The 18,718-nt window shown below is 38.1% G+C and overlaps 1 protein-coding gene across 1 annotated transcript; it reads left to right on the top strand.

Moving 5' to 3' along the window:
• The first annotated feature begins 1,642 nt into the window (after window positions 1-1,642).
• On the top strand, window positions 1,643-16,821 carry ZCCHC10 (zinc finger CCHC-type containing 10). Its single transcript, XM_045550780.1, is given in 6 exon segments — window positions 1,643-1,725; window positions 5,240-5,301; window positions 5,304-5,334; window positions 10,528-10,689; window positions 14,300-14,341; window positions 15,017-16,821. Coding segments are annotated over 6 exon segments (606 nt in total). The 5' UTR covers window positions 1,643-1,684; the 3' UTR covers window positions 15,285-16,821.
• Window positions 16,822-18,718: the final 1,897 nt, after the last annotated feature.

The raw sequence follows: 18,718 nt of genomic DNA, 5'->3' as shown, positions 1-18,718 counted from the left end.
CAGGCATGGTGGCGCATGCATGTAGTCCCAGCTACTCGGGAGGCTGAGGCAGTGGGATCGCTTAAGCCCAGGAGTTTGAGGTTGCTGTGAGCTAGGCTGATGCCACGGCACTCTAGCCTGGGCAACAAAGTGAGACTCTGTCTCAAAAAAAAAATAAAAATAAAAATAATGATCGTATGAAAGATACTTAACTTCATCAATAATATATCATATTGACTTATTAGATAGGCAACAGTTTAAAAGTTTGACCATCCTCAAATGTGGTGAGGAAGCAAGATCGGATACAACCTATGTATTTATTTATTTAATTTTTTTTTTTTTTTTGAGACAGGGTCTCACTGCTGCTCAGGCTGGTCTCCTGAGCTCAATCGATCCTCCCATCTTGGCCTCCTAGAGTACTAGGATTACAGGCGTGAGCCACCACGCTCCACTGGATACAACCTATTTAAAGGGCAACAGTAGTATCTATCAAAATCAAAATTGTGCATATCCTTTGACCCAGCAATTATACTTATAGGAAGTCATTTTAGAGAAACACTTGGGTAAGTGCTTAAAAATCTGTTCCTTCCATTATTATGGTAAATGAGCTAAGCATTCAACAGGGTACTGGTTGGATAAACTGTGGAATATCCATGTAATGCATATAAACGTAACATATAAAAAGAATGAATTAGATCTATATGTGCTGATATGGGAAAAGATTTTCATAAATACACAGAGGAATGAAAAAATAAGCTGGAGAATAGAACATATAGTTAAGATACCATTTTTTAAAGAACAAGATGTGCTGAAAGGTGACATCATCACTTTCCCTAACTGGCAAAGCTAATTCCTCTGTACCCCCTTGTGCTGAATTATTTCTCTTTAGAGTACTCATCCTCACTGGACATAGTCTTTGCTTCTTGTTTGCAGAAAGTTCCATGTGTACAAGGACTTTATTTATTCAACGCTCTATCCTCAGCTCCTAAAACATTTCAAGTATTAAGTAATTATTAACTTAAAAAATATTCAGACAGATGAACTGCCCAACAAAGAAAAAATAACAAAAAATAAAAATATAAGTAAAGAAAAAATTCTAATTGAAAAATTAAAAATATAGATGATACAGAAACACACACAGGTATTTTCAGAAAGTTGAACGTATTTCAAACAATGTGGATTTAAGAGGACAAATTCTCCATGAGCTGATGCTAAATGTAGGTGCAGCTAAAATATCCTAAAATGTTTGTATAGTCCTTTTCCAGTTGACAAAGCAGCTTTACTTAAAGGTCTCATTTGGTCCTGATAACATCACTAACATCACTGTGAAATACATAAAAAAAAGAAGTAATTAACATTTTGCACTTTCTGGTTTGCTAAAGTCATTCTTTCAATTAATGATCTCAGTCCTGTTCAGCTCATTCCTATTTCATTCTCCAGACTTCTCATTTTCTGAACACTGCAGTTCGAGAATGTTCTTCCCCCCATCATCCTTCAAAACCCTGTTCGAGCCAGACCCAAAACCCGCCCCGGAGACAACCCAGTCCCGCCCCGCCCTCCGCGAAAGCGCCGCGGCCGCGGCCGCCCCAGAAGCCCTTGAGGCCCGTCTGGCCCCGCCCCCGCCCGCGGCCGTCAGGGTTCGAAGTCCCCGCCCCCTCCGAGGAGTTTCCCAAAAGCCCGCGCGGCAGGCCTCGGCCGCGCTAAGATGGCGACTCCCATGCATCGGCTGATCGCCCGGAGACAAGCGTAAGTGAGGGTCCGACTGGGGCCCGGGGCGGGGACACGCGTCAGCGGGCGGGTGTCGGATTGCTTGCGGGGTCCGCGGAGGACAGCCGTTTGTCAGACGCGCTGCCAGCTCCCGACGGGCTCGGGCCCAGGAGACAAGTTGGGTGACTGTGGGTTAGCGTTTCCGGAGGACAGTCGCGTCAGCCCTGCGGGGTGGGACGGAGCCGGGTCTGAAGAGAACCCTCGCGTTCGCCTTTCCCGGAGGACAGGTCCACGAGTTGGTCCCCCCGTGGTGTATGCCCCTCCGCCAACCCCTCGCGGGGGCATGGGTGGCCCGAAGCCGTGGTCCGACACCTTCGTTCGCACCGACGTAAACCCTCAGCTCCCGTCGGCTCCCCACCCAGCTGGCTTTGCCTGTTCCCTTTCCTGCCTGCGATGCCGACTCTTCTCCCGAGCTGTCGTCTCACTTTTTGCCACTCATTTTCTCCGTCAATAAGTAGTAATTGATTTAAGCACCTACTACTCTGAGCTCGAATTTGGGTAGAAAGAAAAACAGATGTTCAAGACAAAAATCCCTGTTTTAAGGAAGTTTACATTCTAACGGTGGAAGCAGTTAGTAAACTAAACAAGTTAAGTAAATACAGCTGGTTGTAAGAGCTTTGCCGGAAATAAGCCGTTGTGATGGAAAGAGGGAAAGGTCCGCTTTGGGCTGGTGGGACTGGAAAGCCCTCTCTGAGGAGGTGGCGTTTGAACAGAGATTGAAAGGGTGAGAAAGGAGGCAGTCATGAGAGGATCTGGGGAAAGAGCATCCGGACAGTGGCATAAATGTTTGAGTCTGGGAGGAACTTAGTTTTTAAGAACTGAAAGGTGGTCATTGTGCCTAATGAGCAAGAGAGAGTGGCACAAGAGATTTACAGTGGACAGATAATGCAAGGGTTATCGCAGATGCCCCTTTCTTGCAAAGCCTTTCTTCTTTCTACCAACCTGCACGTCCCAACAACATCTGCCAGTTTTTCACTCAGCCTTTCATACCATCACCATTTGTATGTCTATAATATGTAGCTTACAGTCTAACATGTTTGTTTATATTTCTTTTTTTTTTTTTTCATTCCTTCTCTCCATCCACTCTACCTCTTAGGCTTGATGAGAAGAGTTCCTTGCGTGTAGGATAAAGACTTAGGGAATCAGAGTAGTAGGCTTGATAGAGGAAGGAGGCTTTGAAATCAGACACTTCTGAGATCAAGAATGGTGTAACCTGTGGGCACCTTGTAATCCTAGCACTTTAGGAGGCCGAGGCAGGAGGATCGTTTGAGGTCAAGAGTGAGACCTCGCCTCTATTAAAATAAAAATTTTAAAAATGAGCAGGGTACGGTGGCTCATACCTGTAATCCTAGCACTCTGGGAGGCAGAGGCGGAAGGATTGCCTGAGCTCAGGAGGAGTTTGAGGTTGCAGTGAGCTACAGTGATGCCACTGCACTCTACCCACACAGAGCAAGACTCTGTCTCAAAAAAGAAAGAAAAAGAAAAGAAGAATGGGATGATAATAATACTTAAGAGGAGTGCTAAATGATGTCACCAGGGTCCCATTTCTCCATCTCTCTATCTCTCAGGCTTGCTCTTTTGGTTGTTGGCTCCATACTTGGATAAGGTCTCTCCTTTGGTACCTAGGTGGCTAAAGTATCTAGGGTCCTTTATATCCTTTCAGCTTCGGTTTGATTGCACTTTTGTTCTAGATTGGATTACACTCCCCACCCTGAATCATGGCCACAGGACTGTTAACCTCTGATTGATTTAGTCATTTCATTCTCTTCCCAGTACAATTGAATGAGTGACCATAAACTAATGATGAGCTCAGTAGGTAGGTCAGAGGGGTAAAAGAATGCTAGATTGACAAAACCAACCAATGTCCACTGTAAATATGAAGTGAAAATAAGACTTAGTATCAAAATAATATTGCTATTCCTTGTTTCAGAAGTATCAGAAAGCTAAATGTTTCATTTCTATGGTGAGCCTCATTTAGTACATGAACTACACAGAAGTAAAAGACAAATCTTACCTTTAGGAGTTTCTGATCTTACTAGGAAGAAAACATGTGGTATATAATAAAAACTGTTGTGTATGTAGACTATAAGTCCCCAAAGGATTCAGAGAAGTAAGGGCCTTTAGAGGGTAGTCAAGGGAGTCCACGAGAGTTTTGAGGATATATTTAGGAGGAAAGCAAGAGAGGAACCTTTACTTTTAATTTTATATTCATCAGAAATGTTTAATTTTATTTATAAGGAGCATATATTACTTATATAATAACAAGTTTAAAACTTTTTAAGCCAATTTTGAGAAGTGAGAAAGTACTTACGTCATTCTTTAATTAAAAAAAAAAGTCTTTGGGCCAGGCACAGTGGCTCATACCTATATTCCTAGCACTTTGAGAGGCCAAGGCTGGAGGATCACTTGAGGCCAGGAGTTTGAGACCAGCCTGAGCAACATAGACAGACTACCCCCCCCAAAAAAATGAGCTGAGCGTGGTGGTGCACACCTGTAGTCCCAGCTACTGGAGAGGTGGAGGCAGGGGGGTCACTTGAGCCCAGGAGTTCCAGGTTGCAGTGAGCTATGAGGATGTCACTCTGGCCTGACGGTGACAGAGGGAGACCCTAGCTCAAAAAAAAAAAAAAAAAAAAAAAGTCTTTGGACTAATAGAGGAAAGGGGAGAAATAAAAAGGGAAAATAAAAAGAACCTAAATATGAACTCCACATTCAGTAGATTTTTCAGGGACTTAACTAATCAATCTACTTTAAATCAATTGGAATGAAATTATTTGTACCTTATAAATGTAATTTCATCTACCCATATGTAAGTAGATTGTAGAATCTTGCCACTATTTGGGGCCATTTCTTCTGCCAAACCGTGTACTGGAATCCACTGCTCTCCAGCATCCAAGAAGGTCATCCAACTTGGCTTGAAGACCTCCAGTAATGATATACTCACCTCTGGAAGTAGCCTGTTAACATTTTTCATATGTATCAAAAAGTTTATGTTGGGGCTGGACACGGTGGCTCAGGCTTGTAATCCTAGGACTCTGGGAGGCTGAGACAGGAGAATTGCTTGAGGTCAGGAATTTGAGACCAGCCTGAACAAGACCAAGACCCCATCTGCACTATAATAAAAACAGAAAAAATTAGCTGGGCACATGCCTGTGGTCCCAGCTACTCCGGAGGCTGAGGCAGGAGGATCACTTGAGCCCAGGAGTTGGAGGTTGCTGTGAGCTGGATTGTGCCAGTGCACTCTAGGGGGGGCAACAGAGCAAGACTCTGTCTCAAAAAAAAAAAAGCTGAAAGGAAAATCATGTTTATACAGTTAGATGTTGCTTCCTTCTGACTTGCCTGCTTTTGACCCAAGCTGTGATTTCAGTCAGTTAAAAAACCCCGTTTTTCACTTGAATTGCCATCAAGTCAGGCCTCCATGTCTTGTATTCGTGTCTGGACTTAAGTGCTTAAGTGTCGGACTTACCTTTATCCTTGTTAAATTTCATCTTGTTAGATCCGGCACAGAGTTCCAGCCTGTCAAGACCTTTTGGATCCTGATTCGGTCATCCATCGTATTAGCTATCCCTGTCAGCTTTGTGTCAACTGCAGGTTTGATAAGTATGCACATTTGTGTTCTCCTCCAAGTCATTTATAAAAATGTTGAACAAGACCAACTCAGGACCAAACCATGCGGGCCTTCACTGGCTGTCTCTCTGTATACAGTCATGTGCCATATGACGACTTTCCAGTGAATGACAGACCACGTGTACTATGGTGGTCCCATGAGATTATAATGGAACTGAAAAATTCCTATCGTCTAGTGATGTCTTGATGATCCTGACTGTATGTAGACCTAGACTGATGTGTGTGTCTTCATTTTTAACAAAAAAGTTTAAAAAGTTAAAAAAAAAACTTTTAAAAATAGAAAAAAGGCTGGTCCAAAGGTAGTGAGTTATCTCAATTGATTGTTTGCAGTCACAGATCAAACTCCTTGTTCTATTCTTTCCCCCTTCTCCATACTGCACTTGACTAGTCTTAAAAAAGGTTATAGAATAAGGATATAAAGAAAATATTTTGGTCCAGCTGTATAGTGTGTGTGTGTTTTTTTGTAAAGTAATAACTTTTTATTTTTTTTATTTCAGCTTATTATGGGGGTACAAAAGTTCAGGTTATATATATTGCCCATGTCCCGCCTATCCCCCCGAGTCAGAGCTTCAAGCGTGTCCATTCCCCAGACAGTGCACTTGGCACTCACCGTGTAGTTATACCTCCATCCCTTCCCCCCACCCCCACCTCCCTGAGTCAGCACCTTCAAGCATGACCATTCCCCAGACGGTGCGCAAGGCACTCATCATGTAGGCATATACCCATCCCCTCCCCCTCCCCCGTACAGTGTGTGTTTTAAGCTTTTGTAATAAGTTATTACAAGAGCAAAAAGTTAAAAAAAAATTAAAAGTTTATAAAGAAGTTACAGTAACCAAAGTTTAATTTATTACTGAAGAAAGTAAATTTTTAAAATAAATTTAGTGTAGCCTAAGTTTTCAGTGTTTATAAAGTCCACAGCAATGTCCTAGGCCTTCACATTCACTCACCTCTCACTCATTGACTCACCCAGAACAACTTCTAGCCCTGCAAGCTCCATTCATGGTAAGTGTCCTCTACTGGTGTACCATTTTTTTTGGAGACAGGGTATCGTTCTGTTGTCTGGGCTAGAGTGCAGTGGCTTCATCATAGTTCACTGCAACCTCAAACTCCTGGACTCAAGTATCTTCCTGTTTCAGCCTCCCTAGGAGCCGGGACTACAGGGATACACTACTGTGCCCGGCCAATTTTTCTATTTTTTGTAGAGACAGTCATTTTTTACCATACCTTTTCTATGTTTAGATACACAAATGCTTACATTATGTTACAACTGCCCACAGTATTCAGAACAGTAACGTGCTGTACAGGTTTATAGCCTGGGAGCCATAGGCTATATCTGCAGCCTGGGTGTGTAATAGGCTATACCTTCTAGGTTAGTGTAAGTGTACTCTGTGATGTTTGCACAAGGACAAAATTGCCCAGCACCACATTTGTCGGAACGTATCCTTGTTAAGTGAGGCATGACTGTATTTACTTCAACCCATTCAGCAGCACCCTTTGTCCATGTTATTCAACTGATCTACCTAATTGTTCTGTCTTATTCACAAGAATATCATGAGAGGCTCTTTAAAATGTCTTATTGAAATACAAATACCTAAAAGGCAATAAGGGTGTTAGTCCATAATGATTTGATACCTAGTGATCATGGTTTTCTTTCTGAATGGATTTCATAAATCCAGCCAGAATTTTGCCTGAAATTGATGTCATTCAGGTTCTCTGGTATAGTGTGTGGACTCTGTTTTCCCTGCTTTGAAAATCAAAACAGCATTTGCCCACCTCGGTCTTCCAGCACCACTCCGGTTCGCCAGAGTTCCTCAGATTACCAGTGGCAGGAGAGCAGTGTCACCTGGAGAATCTGTTGGTATGTCAGCAGTCACCTGTCCCTGTAACTTAAACACATTCAAAACAGATAAAGGCTCTGTTACCCACCCCTCAAGTATCTTGGGCTTTGATTCTGTTCATTTTGTTTGAGAGTTAAAAATGGTTCTGCTTGATTTTTGAGCCTATAATGTGAAAACGTTGGTGTCCTATTTATTTGCCTCGGACACTAAATAGTGAGCCTGTCCATTTTTTTGATGCTTTGTGCTTTAAACATAACTAAAACAACGAAATGAGTTTTTGATGTCCTTGGTATTTTTCACTAGTTTCAGCTCATTTTGGTGAGGAGGCTTTCAGATACATCTTTTACAGGCTTTTATCACTCGTCTGTATTCATTCTTAGTTACACATTCCATTAAAAATGTCCCTTAAAGTTTGTTTTATGATTTCACATGCAATCCTTTTTCATTGTAAAGTAGTTAGAAAATATGGATAAGGAAAAAAAGTGTAATCCTCCCCCAAAGATAATTAGACTACATTTTAATGTATGATCTTTTAGGCAATTTATAACATTTTAAATGGTCTCATAGTGTTCTCTATAGTTAATTTAGTAACTTTTTGGCTGTTTCCTTTGTTGTTGGATAGTTAGGTATGTTCTGAAAACCATTCCTGTAGCAAATATTCCTACAACTAAAAGTTTGCATGTATCTATTTTTTTTTTTTTTGAGACAGAGTCTCGCTCTGTTGCCCGGGCTCGAGTGAGTGCCGTGGTGTCAGCCTAGCTCACAGCAACCTCAAACTCCTGGGCTCAAGTGATCCTACTGCCTCAGCCTCCTGAGTAGCTGGGACTACAGGCATGCGCCACCACGCCTGGCTAATTTTTTCTATCTATATTTTAGTTGGCCAGATAATTTCTTTCTATTTTTAGTAGAGATGGGGTCTCGCCTTGCTCAGGCTGGTCTCAAACTCCTGACCTCGAGTGATCCACCCGCCTTGGCCTCCCAGAGTGTTAGGATTATAGGCGTGAGCCACCGCGCCCGGCCTGCATGTATCTATTATTATTTCTGGACCAAATTGAGCATTTTTTTAAAAGTCAGGTTTATTGAGGTACAATTTACATACTGTGAAATGCATCTTTTTTAACGTATAGTTCTGACAAATTCATATGGTTGTGTATCCACTACCAAAATCAAGATATAGGACACTTCCATCATTCTAAAAATTTCCTTATGCCCCTCTGTAGGTAAACCTCCTTGTTGTACCAGGAACAAGGGAGTTCTCACAGAATGAAGGAGCCATGTCAAAAGAACACAGAGACCAGCCTGAAGGGGCTCCCACAGACCAAATGTGGGACAGTTTGAGCATCGAAATAAATGATGATGATGGATTCTAACCCACTGAATAAAATAGGAAAACATTAATCCATACTGATAAATAAGCTAAACATTTAATGAGGAGCAGGATGTTTATGGACTTCCAAGTACTAGCCCACAATATAATTATTATATTGGTTATCAGTTGCTGTGTAATAAATTACCCCCAGAATTTAGTAGTTTGTAACAATAAACATTAATTCACAGCTTCTGTGGGTCAAGAATTCAGGAGTGACTTAGCTGAGTGGTTCTCACTCGAGCTTTCACGTATGGTTGTGGTCAGGATGTTGCCAGGGGTCACAGTTATCTGAAAGCTCGATCAGAACTGGAAATCTGCTTCTAAGATGGTTCACTCACATGGCTGTTGGCAGGAGGCCAATTTTTAAATTACTGTAGCTTCGTAAGTCAAATGTCTTTTAATTAAAATCTTCCCTACTTGTTCTTTTACAAAAATATTTTGGCTGTTCTTGGCCTTTTGAATTTCCATACACATTTTAGAATGAACTCGTCAAGTTTCACACCCCCCCAAAAAAACTTGGGATTTTGATTGGCATTGCTTTGAATCTATAGATCAGTTTGAGGAGAATTGACATTTTTACAGTATCAAGTCTTCCCATCTGTGAATATGGTATATCCCTCTATTTGACTACTTATTTAGGTATTCGGTATCTCTCAGTAATGTTTGTTTTTTGCATAGAAGTCTTGCATATTTTTTCTTTGATTTATTTCTAGATATTTGATATTTTTAGGATATTATAAATATCACCTTTTTAAATGTTCATTTTTAATTGTTTTTGTTATATAGAAACTCAATTGATTTTTATATATTGACGTTATATCTAATAAAAGGGTCCACAAACCATGGTTAGTGAATCCTGGTTTTGGAGGCTCATAAGCTAAGAATGTTATTTACAAATGTGCCTATATGATCGTTTTGATGATGAGGAACACTAACTTTGAACCCCAAAAGAGTGAAATGTTAGCCTTCAAAACAGAATTTCATTCTCTCATTAATAGACTTCTGTCATATAAAATTGTACCCAAATATTATATTTTAATTTTCATCAATAAAATAATTTATGAAAATTTGTTTTCTCTCCTGCTATGTAAGTATCTATATAGTATCCACAATTTTGCCTCTTGTTCTACAGAGCCTAAAATATTTACTGTGTGACCCTTTACAGAAAAGATTTGCCAACCCCAATCTAAAACCTTGCTAAAGTCACTTAGTTCTAATTATTTCAGAATATTTTTATGTTGATTGTTTTGGATTTGCAATGTACGTAATACATCATTGATAAGGAATGACAGTTTTATTCTTCCTTTCTAATTCTTTCACCTATTTTTCTTCCCTTGCTATATCTCAATCAAATATTAGGGATTGAGATTTTTTTCAGTCTTCTAGACAAACTAGAAAGAAGCTGGGCTGCAGTCTATAAAATGTCTGTTTTATTCGTAGGGTATAGCCCTTCGGACCTTAGCACTGGAAACAAAGTTTATCTCCCGAGCTTGTAATAAGTGATGCTTCCCGCCTTGGGATGTGCAGACACCTTCAGCACAAGAGTTGGGTTAACTCTGGTTTTCCGTCTTTTTCCATATCTTGATTTGAATATTCTGTACCTCCTTGTTGATTCTCTGATTCCTCTAGCAGATTGTTGAAAATATTTTTGACATCTTTTGTATCTCTGAGCTAGAGAATCATCTGAGTTATCTAGTTTATCATTACTGGAATGGAATTGAGGAGCGAAGATTTGAACTCAACTCTATCTTAACTCCAAGGTCCATGCTTTTAACCACTTACTATACTTCATTGTATTGAATCTTATATAACACTATAAAGTGTAAAATGATTATTTTTATGAATTGGACCTCAAACATTATTTTATACTTTATATTGTTTATGCTTTTCAGGACAAAAAATGTCATAAGGCAGAATTTTAAGGCTTGTATTCTATTTTTTGCTCTTTAGTGAAGCAAATAAGCAACATGTAAGATGTCAGAAATGCCTGGAGTTTGGACATTGGACTTACGAATGCACAGGAAAAAGAAAATACCTACATAGGCCCTCAAGAACAGCAGAACTAAAGAAAGCTTTAAAAGAAAAAGAAAACAGATTGTTATTACAACAAAGGTAGGTTTACATGTACCCAAATGAATATTTTTATATATATACTTACAGAATTTATTAAGGGACTAAATGTTTCATGGTGGTTCTCCAGATCTTAATTATAATACTAGCTAATGTTTAAGGAATGCTGACTATGAGCCAGGCACTGTACTAAGCTCCTTATAACTATTTAAAGATTATTTAAGCCTCACATCTATACTATTAAGGTAGGTACTATTAGTGTCCTCATTTTACATATGAAGAAACTGAAGCACAGGGAAGTTCATTAACTTGCTCGTTGTCACACAGCTACTAAATTGAAAAGTCAAGTGTTAAACCAACCAGCCCATCTTCAGAGTTCATGCTCTTAATCATTTTGCCTTATTACCTCGACTGTCAATGAAATGACAACAGAATACTAAGAGGTAGATTATACGAGCTGATATGGAAAGCCATCCAAAGTACATGAAGTATATAAACTAGGTAGAGAACAGTATATATAATATGCTATGATTTATGTAATTTATTTTTTTAGAAATGGACATGATTGATAATAGTGGTTACTTCCTAGAAGGCGAATTAGATAGGAAGGAGACTGGAAAATTATTTACTCTTTTATGCCCTTTGAATAATGCCTTTTATGTCCTTTAAATAATGTGTATTTATTCCTATGAAATAAGTAAGCATACATATCTTAGAGAAGCTAAAACAGGAAGGTGTTGGGTATATTTAGTGCTACAGATTAGAAACAGCATCTTCTTAAGAACTGTTAGCTATATAATAATAGTATCTTAAATATCTGGACTTCCAAGGCTGCGTCTTCCAGTTTGTGGGCATGAAAGCTCTTCAAGGGTCATTCAGGAATAGTCAAATAACCAATTTCTAGATCATCAGCATTCATATATACTATTGCCAAAAACAAATGTGGAAGAGAACTTGCCTACTGGTTCTCCGTTTTCACTTCTCCTTTCCAATAGTCCTCCTCTAGTTTCACAAAAGAAAGGTGTACGTCTTACCCATGTCTAATCATAACTTAGTGTGTTGTCCTCGTATGCAAAAGCCCAGAGGGTTTTTCAGAATACTATTGTTTGTCCTGCGAAAGTGAATGGCCATAATTACTGGGAGTAAATTCTTTTCTAAGTTTTTTTTCCCCCAACAAGATTGAAGGAGGGCCTAATTGAATTGTCAACTTAAAATATATTTTAATGACGTATCATTATATGACTTACGGAACATAACATGGAAGGAATTCAAAGAATTGAGTGACATTGCTATAACAAAACTTTCTATTCTGATCTACCTGTTTAGGTTAACAAGGTTTCTCAGGGTTAAAGCTATAAAAACTAAAAGTAGGGATTGAATTGATGCTGAACCTTGTCACATTCTAGCAATAAGAAGTATTTATTCACAGATTTGTAAACTAGAAAAAAAAAATCCACGTCATTAAGAAATGCATTTCCAATAGAGTTATTTTTATGAGATTACTTATTAAAATTTGTAATATATTGTATATTTTAATCAATTTTATATTAATAATAGTAACTCAATTCAGAATTTTTAAACACTTTTAAAGCCTATGATCACAGGTAATTAAAAGGTACAATTTCAAGGTATGTCTGTATTTTATTAAAGAGAAATATCATAATTGATCACTAAAATTTTGGGGCATAAAAGTATGTTAGGATACATTCTATGGGGAAAGCAGAATAAAAGCACAAGTTCAAGGAAGAAAAAGACAATATAAAAGTATCAATTGTTAAAGATAAACTCATCCATGTATTTTTCCAAGTGAATGGTGGTAGTTATCTAGATAGTGTAGCATTTAGTTTCCATAGGATACAATTACAAAAGTGGTATGACAGTTTTCTTTTAAAATATCTATCTATGTATATAATACACCCTTTACAAATTATAAAACTTGGAATTAAAAAAAGTATGAGTTTTCCAAAATTATTTTATTAGGAATGTAAGCAAAAAATATTTGAAGACCCCTGTCCTAAAGAATAAAATATAAGGCTGGGCACAGTGACTCATGCCTGTAATCCCAGTGCCTTGGGAGGGTGAGGCAGGAAATCGCTTGAGTACAGGAGTGCAGGGTTGCAGTGAGCTGTGACTGCGCCACTGCACTCCAGCCTGAGAAAGGGAGGCAAACCCCGTCTCTTAAAAAAGAAAAAAAAGTGAAATAAAAGAGTACCAACATTTACTTTTGTTTTTGTGTATCATACAAGTATCTTGGTCTTAATAATATGTAGAACTTCAACATTCCATAAATCTGGCAACAAAAACAAATTTTATATATATATATGTGTGTGTGTGTATGTGTGTGTAGAACTACATGAATATTAGCTCTGGCTCTTATGTACAGACTGCTGGGTTTTGATTCAATTAAAAAAAGTAGGTGTATATGAATTTCAGTGATCATGAATTCTTACAGTGTGATTTAATAAGTGTACTTTCTTCATTTATTTTACTCCCCAAATGGTAATTCAGTAAGTAATTCCATTGTGTAAAAATCTTGACATAAATACATTTTGTTTGGAGACTCAGGAATAAGGATAAAGACATTAGGAAATATAGAGAAGTCAGAATATAGAAATGTTGGCCGGGCGCAGTGGCTCATGCCTGTAATCCTAGCTCTGGGAGGCCGAGGCGGGTGGATCGCTCGAGGTCAGGAGTTCGAGACCAGCCTGAGCAAGAGTGAGACCCCGTCTCTACCAAAAATAGAAAGAAATTATCTGGCCAACTAAAAATATATATACAAAAAAATTAGCCGGGCATGGTGGCTCATGCCTGTAGTCCCAGCTACTCGGGAGGCTGAGGCAGTAGGATCCCTTAAGCCCAGGAGTCTGAGGTTGCTGTGAGCTAGGCTGACACCACGGCACTCACTCTAGCCCGGGCAACAAAGTGAGACTCTGTCTCAAAAAAAAAAAAAAAAAAAGAATATAGAAATGTTAAATTTACAGGACAGTGCTACAGTGATAGAAGTAATCCTGTAATTTGAAAAGCTGATTTAGTATGCATGTTATTTGGCAGAAATACAGCAGCAAGCCATTTGGACATTTCATTCAAATTCACCAGACTTTTCCTTTAGAGATAATATGAGGAAACATAGTCTTGAAGTTTTAATTTGTTGGTCTTTAAAGAGTAAATCACAACATTGAGGGACATGCAGAAAAAGAATTATTTTAAATTAAAAGATTGCTTTTTTAAAAAATATGAAATGGCCATTTATAATATTCTGGGAACTCAAATTAAGAATTATAGCTATTATGCTATTATTTGCTTTGTTTTGTTGTTCACTAAGTAGTTGATATAGCTATGTCAACTTAATTTCCAAACTAAAAAAGAGTCAAATTTGTGCATTTAAGATTCTTAACTACTAACTTACCTGGCTTTTAAGGTCCAGGTGATAAAACATGTCTTGCTTAAGTGCTGGTTAAGTTCACTTCATCTACCGTATACAGCCTACAATAGGAAACTGTCCACTTGGCTACAAGAAATGCTGTACTCTGGACACATGTTACAACAGACAGCGTTTCTCCAGTGTAAACAGTGTGGGGCAGCAGAAGGGTGTGTCTGAGCTGTGTGTAATCACTCTATTAACAGGAGCTTTTTTCCCCCTCGTGTTTATCAGCATTGGAGAAACTAATGTAGAAAAAAAGACCAAGAAAAAAAGGTATGTGTGGCTTTAGGAGTACTATATAGATAATACGTAATACTAGTTGGAGGGATCGGAAGGGTGATTTTAAAATAATAGCTGTAAGATTTAGATCTGAATCTCTTGTTTGCAATTCAAAATTAAATATCATCCTGTTTTCTGATAAGTTCCTCTTCTTACCTGTCTGGAATTTATCGTCTCCATTTCTTCTTTTTCTTCAACTTTCTAAAGTCCTTAGACCTGGAAATAGTAAATAATTGTCTTCTCTCGGCTTAGAATAGGAAATGTTATTAGACTGGTAAGAAATTGTTGGCCAGCCCTCTCTGGTCTGAAGTAGTTAAATAAAGATCATGAAACATTTACCAGTCTGCATGAGGTTCAGATAGACCCAGTTGTTACACTGCAACTTTATTCTAACATTCTTCACTCTGAAGCATAATATAGTAGAAATCTTGAACTCTGTCCAAGAGTGTTAGAAGTTGCTGAAGTAACAAGAATGACTTGTAAAGGGAGGGGGCATGGTTTACAACAGTCAGGCAATTCCCAAAGCATCAACGCTAGGGATCACATGCTGGCAAAGCCTCAGTATACACATATCTGTGTGTATACATTGTACTGTATCCTATGAAATTACCTTTAAGCATTCTACTAAATGTCAGCTTCCCATGTATATAACTGTTTATTGCCTGATAGGTCTAAAAGCGTAACCAGTTCCAGTAGCAATAGCAGTGACAGTTCAGCCAGTGATTCTTCATCAGATAGTGAAGAAACGTCTACCTCATCCTCCTCAGAAGACAGTGACACTGATGAAAGCTCCTCTAGTTCGTCATCTTCGGCCTCCTCCACAACCTGTTCCTCCTCCTCTGATTCAGACTCGGATTCCAGCTCCTCTGGCAGCAGCAGCACCAGCACAGATAGCAGCTCTGAGGACGAACCACCAAAGAAAAAGAAGAAGAAATAGAATTGCTCCATGCATACTGGACTGATGGACTGAAAACATTAATGTGATTCTCACAAGGGAATTTAGGATATGTTAAGGCCAAACAGGTTAACTGGTCAAAATTTCTAGAATTCAAAAGTTTCTAAGTGTTTTACATTGTAAGAACATAAAGAGTATTAATAATAATGCATATATATGAAGACTTTTTTATTTTAAGGGTGAATCTTGTTCTTTTTTTATCTTTGAACTGTATCTCTAGAACTTAATCAAAGCTGAAATCTGTAAATCTGTTTTTGTGATGAAACTGATTTCTTCTCCCTGTGAATCAATGCCATACTCTGTTACAGGTTAACAGTGTGCATCGGACGTGTTTCCAGGATAGTCCATCAGAGTGTCTGCCAATGAATTTCTAATGCTCCTGGCTGTGTGTTACTGTGTAAGGTTTAATATGTTGTTATGATAAGCTTGGGGGTTTCCCTACTGTTAGTAAATGTGCTCTATTTTTATGTGGGAGTTTTCCTGCTGTTAGTAAATGTGCTCTATTTTTATGTTTATCTTCATAAAGTTACTCTGATTTTTTGTCCTAAATATTAAGTTCAAGGAACCTATTAATATATGTATACCTTTGGAATGCTACTGGTTTCAAGTTGCTGTGTTGTGTCATTCATTTTCTTCTGGTTCCTTAAGTTATCCTTTCCTGAGGAAAATCGTTCTAGAGGAACCTAAAAAGGGACAAAAAATCTGAAACTACTTAGGAGTCTAATCTCAGTGCCTTCTGATAAATTCAGTATATCAGAAAAGAAAGAAGCCATGTAAAAGGCTAACTTAAGTAAAAATGCTATGTGTATTAACATGTTATAACATGTATTGACATATGTATTGACATGTTATAAAAGGTACCATTCAAAGGGGGGAAGATAGGAGGAAGAGGTAATTTTTATAGAAAATTAGGGCAACGTTTGGTCACCTTTTATTAAAAGCTTATTTTAAGCTTTTATAAAGATTGCCTTTTGCCATTTTTGCAATTATGATATTATAGTTTTTTTGATAACTGGTCATATATGACAGTCTACTGCATAAATATGAATGACTGGGATTAATCTGATGTGTTTACATAACATATGCACAGTTGATATCTAGAATGAAAGGTTAAAAAGAAAATACTGCACAATACTTCTTAAAAGTAACATATTCTTATTGTGAGATTGTTTGGTTTAACATCACATTATTCCGTGATGTCTTTTAAACTTTTTGGAAAGAGGTATCATTTGTAGAAAAATCTTGATTTGGGTTAAATATAAGTTTGTAAAACTATAAATGTTGTCTTTTTTATATTTTTATGAGAAAGCAGTAGAAAATTACTTTTGAAGAAAATGAACTTTATTTAAATGTTAAAATATATGTATATTGTGAGTTTAAGGAGCCTGTAATTACTTGCAAGTTTTACGGAACCATCTACTTTCAATAATTATAAATAAACTCTCAATATATCATTTCAAGGCTCCATACAAAATGGATCACTTGACAGGTAGATTTAATAAATTACTAATTAAACACATTTTACAATGTTTGTCATCTCTGTAAGGGTCATTTTAGCAGTTAACCTGGAAGAGAAAAAAAATGTGCTACATAGGAAGTTGCATCACTTGCAATTAAATAAAACTCACAATTTGTGTTTACTATGTGTAAACTTCTGTTATCTCTGCTATTTTATTAAACACCAGTTCTTACTCCATTTGAAGGAAAGGGCATTTAAACATATTCTAATTTCAAATTGTAACTGTTAAAAGTGTGCATGGGGAAGTGCAGAGGGCAGGAACTCGACTCTTCTAGTCACATGTTTCACTCAAAAAAGCAGGATCAGTGGCAAAGCAGAGACCAACTTCCAGTTTCTCTCCATGTGGCCAAAAAGCAGGCCTCTGGGAAGTCCTGCTTTGAGTCCTGGCAAATGTAGTGAGTATATAATTTCTCAACCACAACCCTATCAAGAGGAATCATTAGATCCCAGGTTTCCATTCCACAAACATTTTGCTAGCATAACTGTACAATATAGTAATTTTGTCCTAGAATCAAAATATAGCATTAGCCACAAGTTAACAGTGGAAGTGAAAAAAGTACAGAGAGGGTGTTTCATATTCATAGTTGTATGTATGCTTTTAATTTTTTCTTTTGAACTGACTGTTGGTTTACCAAAAAGTTGCAAGTAATACAATTTCCCTATATACCTCATCTAGCTTCCCCCAATGTTAACATCTTACATAACTATAGTATTATACAATGATCAGAACCAAGAAATTAACACTTAGTAAAATAGTATTAAACTAAAAACTTTATTCACATTTTACCACTTTTCCCACTAATGCCCTTCCTTTTTCTGTTCCACTACATTACCCAGGAAATGCGTTTAGTTACTTCTGTCTCTCCTACAGTCTTAAGTTTTCAGTCGTACCTTGTCTTTCATGCCCTTGTCACTTTCGAAGAGTATTGATTGGTTATTTTGTGGTAACCCTCAATTTGGGTTTGGTGTTTTCTCGTGGTTGAACCGAGGTGTATGCTTTTTGGAAGATTATCACAGACATTGCTTGTCCTCAGTCCATCATATCACTAGACTCCTAGCACTGATATATCTTATTACTGGTGATGTTGATCTGGATCACTTGGTTAAGGTGGTTTCAATCATTTTTCCACTGTAAATTACTACCTTTTCCTTTTTAGTTAATAAAAATCTTGGGGGAGACACTTGGAGAGTGTAAGAATTGTTTCTCAAACTCACCCAGTAGCTTTAGCGGATCAGTGGTGGATCTTGTCTACAGTTGTTACTGTGATATTTTCCAAATGATGGATTTCTATCTTTTTTTTTTTTTTTTTTTTTTTTTGAGACAGAGTCTCACTATGTTACCCAGGCTGGTCTCAAAACTCCTGGCCTCAAGTGATCTTCCCATCTTGGCCTCCTAAAGTGCTAGGATTACAGGTGTGAGCCACAGTGCCTGGCCTCTTCTGCATTTATTTTTTTTTTATTTATTTATTTTTGAGACAGACTCACTCTGTTGCCCAGGGTAGAGTGCCGTGGCGTCAGCCTAGCTCACAGCAACCTCAAACTCCTGGGTTCAAGCCATCCTCCTGCCTCAGCCTCCCAAGTAGCTGGGACTACAGGCATGCGCCACCATGCCCTGCTAATTTTTTCCATATATTTTTAGTTGTCCAGATAATTTCTTTCTATTTTTTAGTAGAGACGGGGGTCTCTCTCTTGCTCAGGCTGGTCTCGAACTCCTGAGCTCAAACGATCCTCCGGCCTCGGCCTCCCAGAGTGCTAGGATTACAGGCGTGAGCCACCGCGCCCAGCCTGTCATAATACATTTTGAGTTTTGCATTAATACATTTTCTAATTTACATAGCTATATAGAGAAAATTTATATTAGCTAAAAAGAGTGATATAGATTTTAAAAGTTTAAAAG

This window comes from Lemur catta, chromosome 5 (assembly GCF_020740605.2).
Source record: "Lemur catta isolate mLemCat1 chromosome 5, mLemCat1.pri, whole genome shotgun sequence".
NCBI lineage: Eukaryota > Metazoa > Chordata > Mammalia > Primates > Lemuridae > Lemur > Lemur catta.
This window is presented reverse-complemented; position numbering and strand designations above follow the sequence as displayed.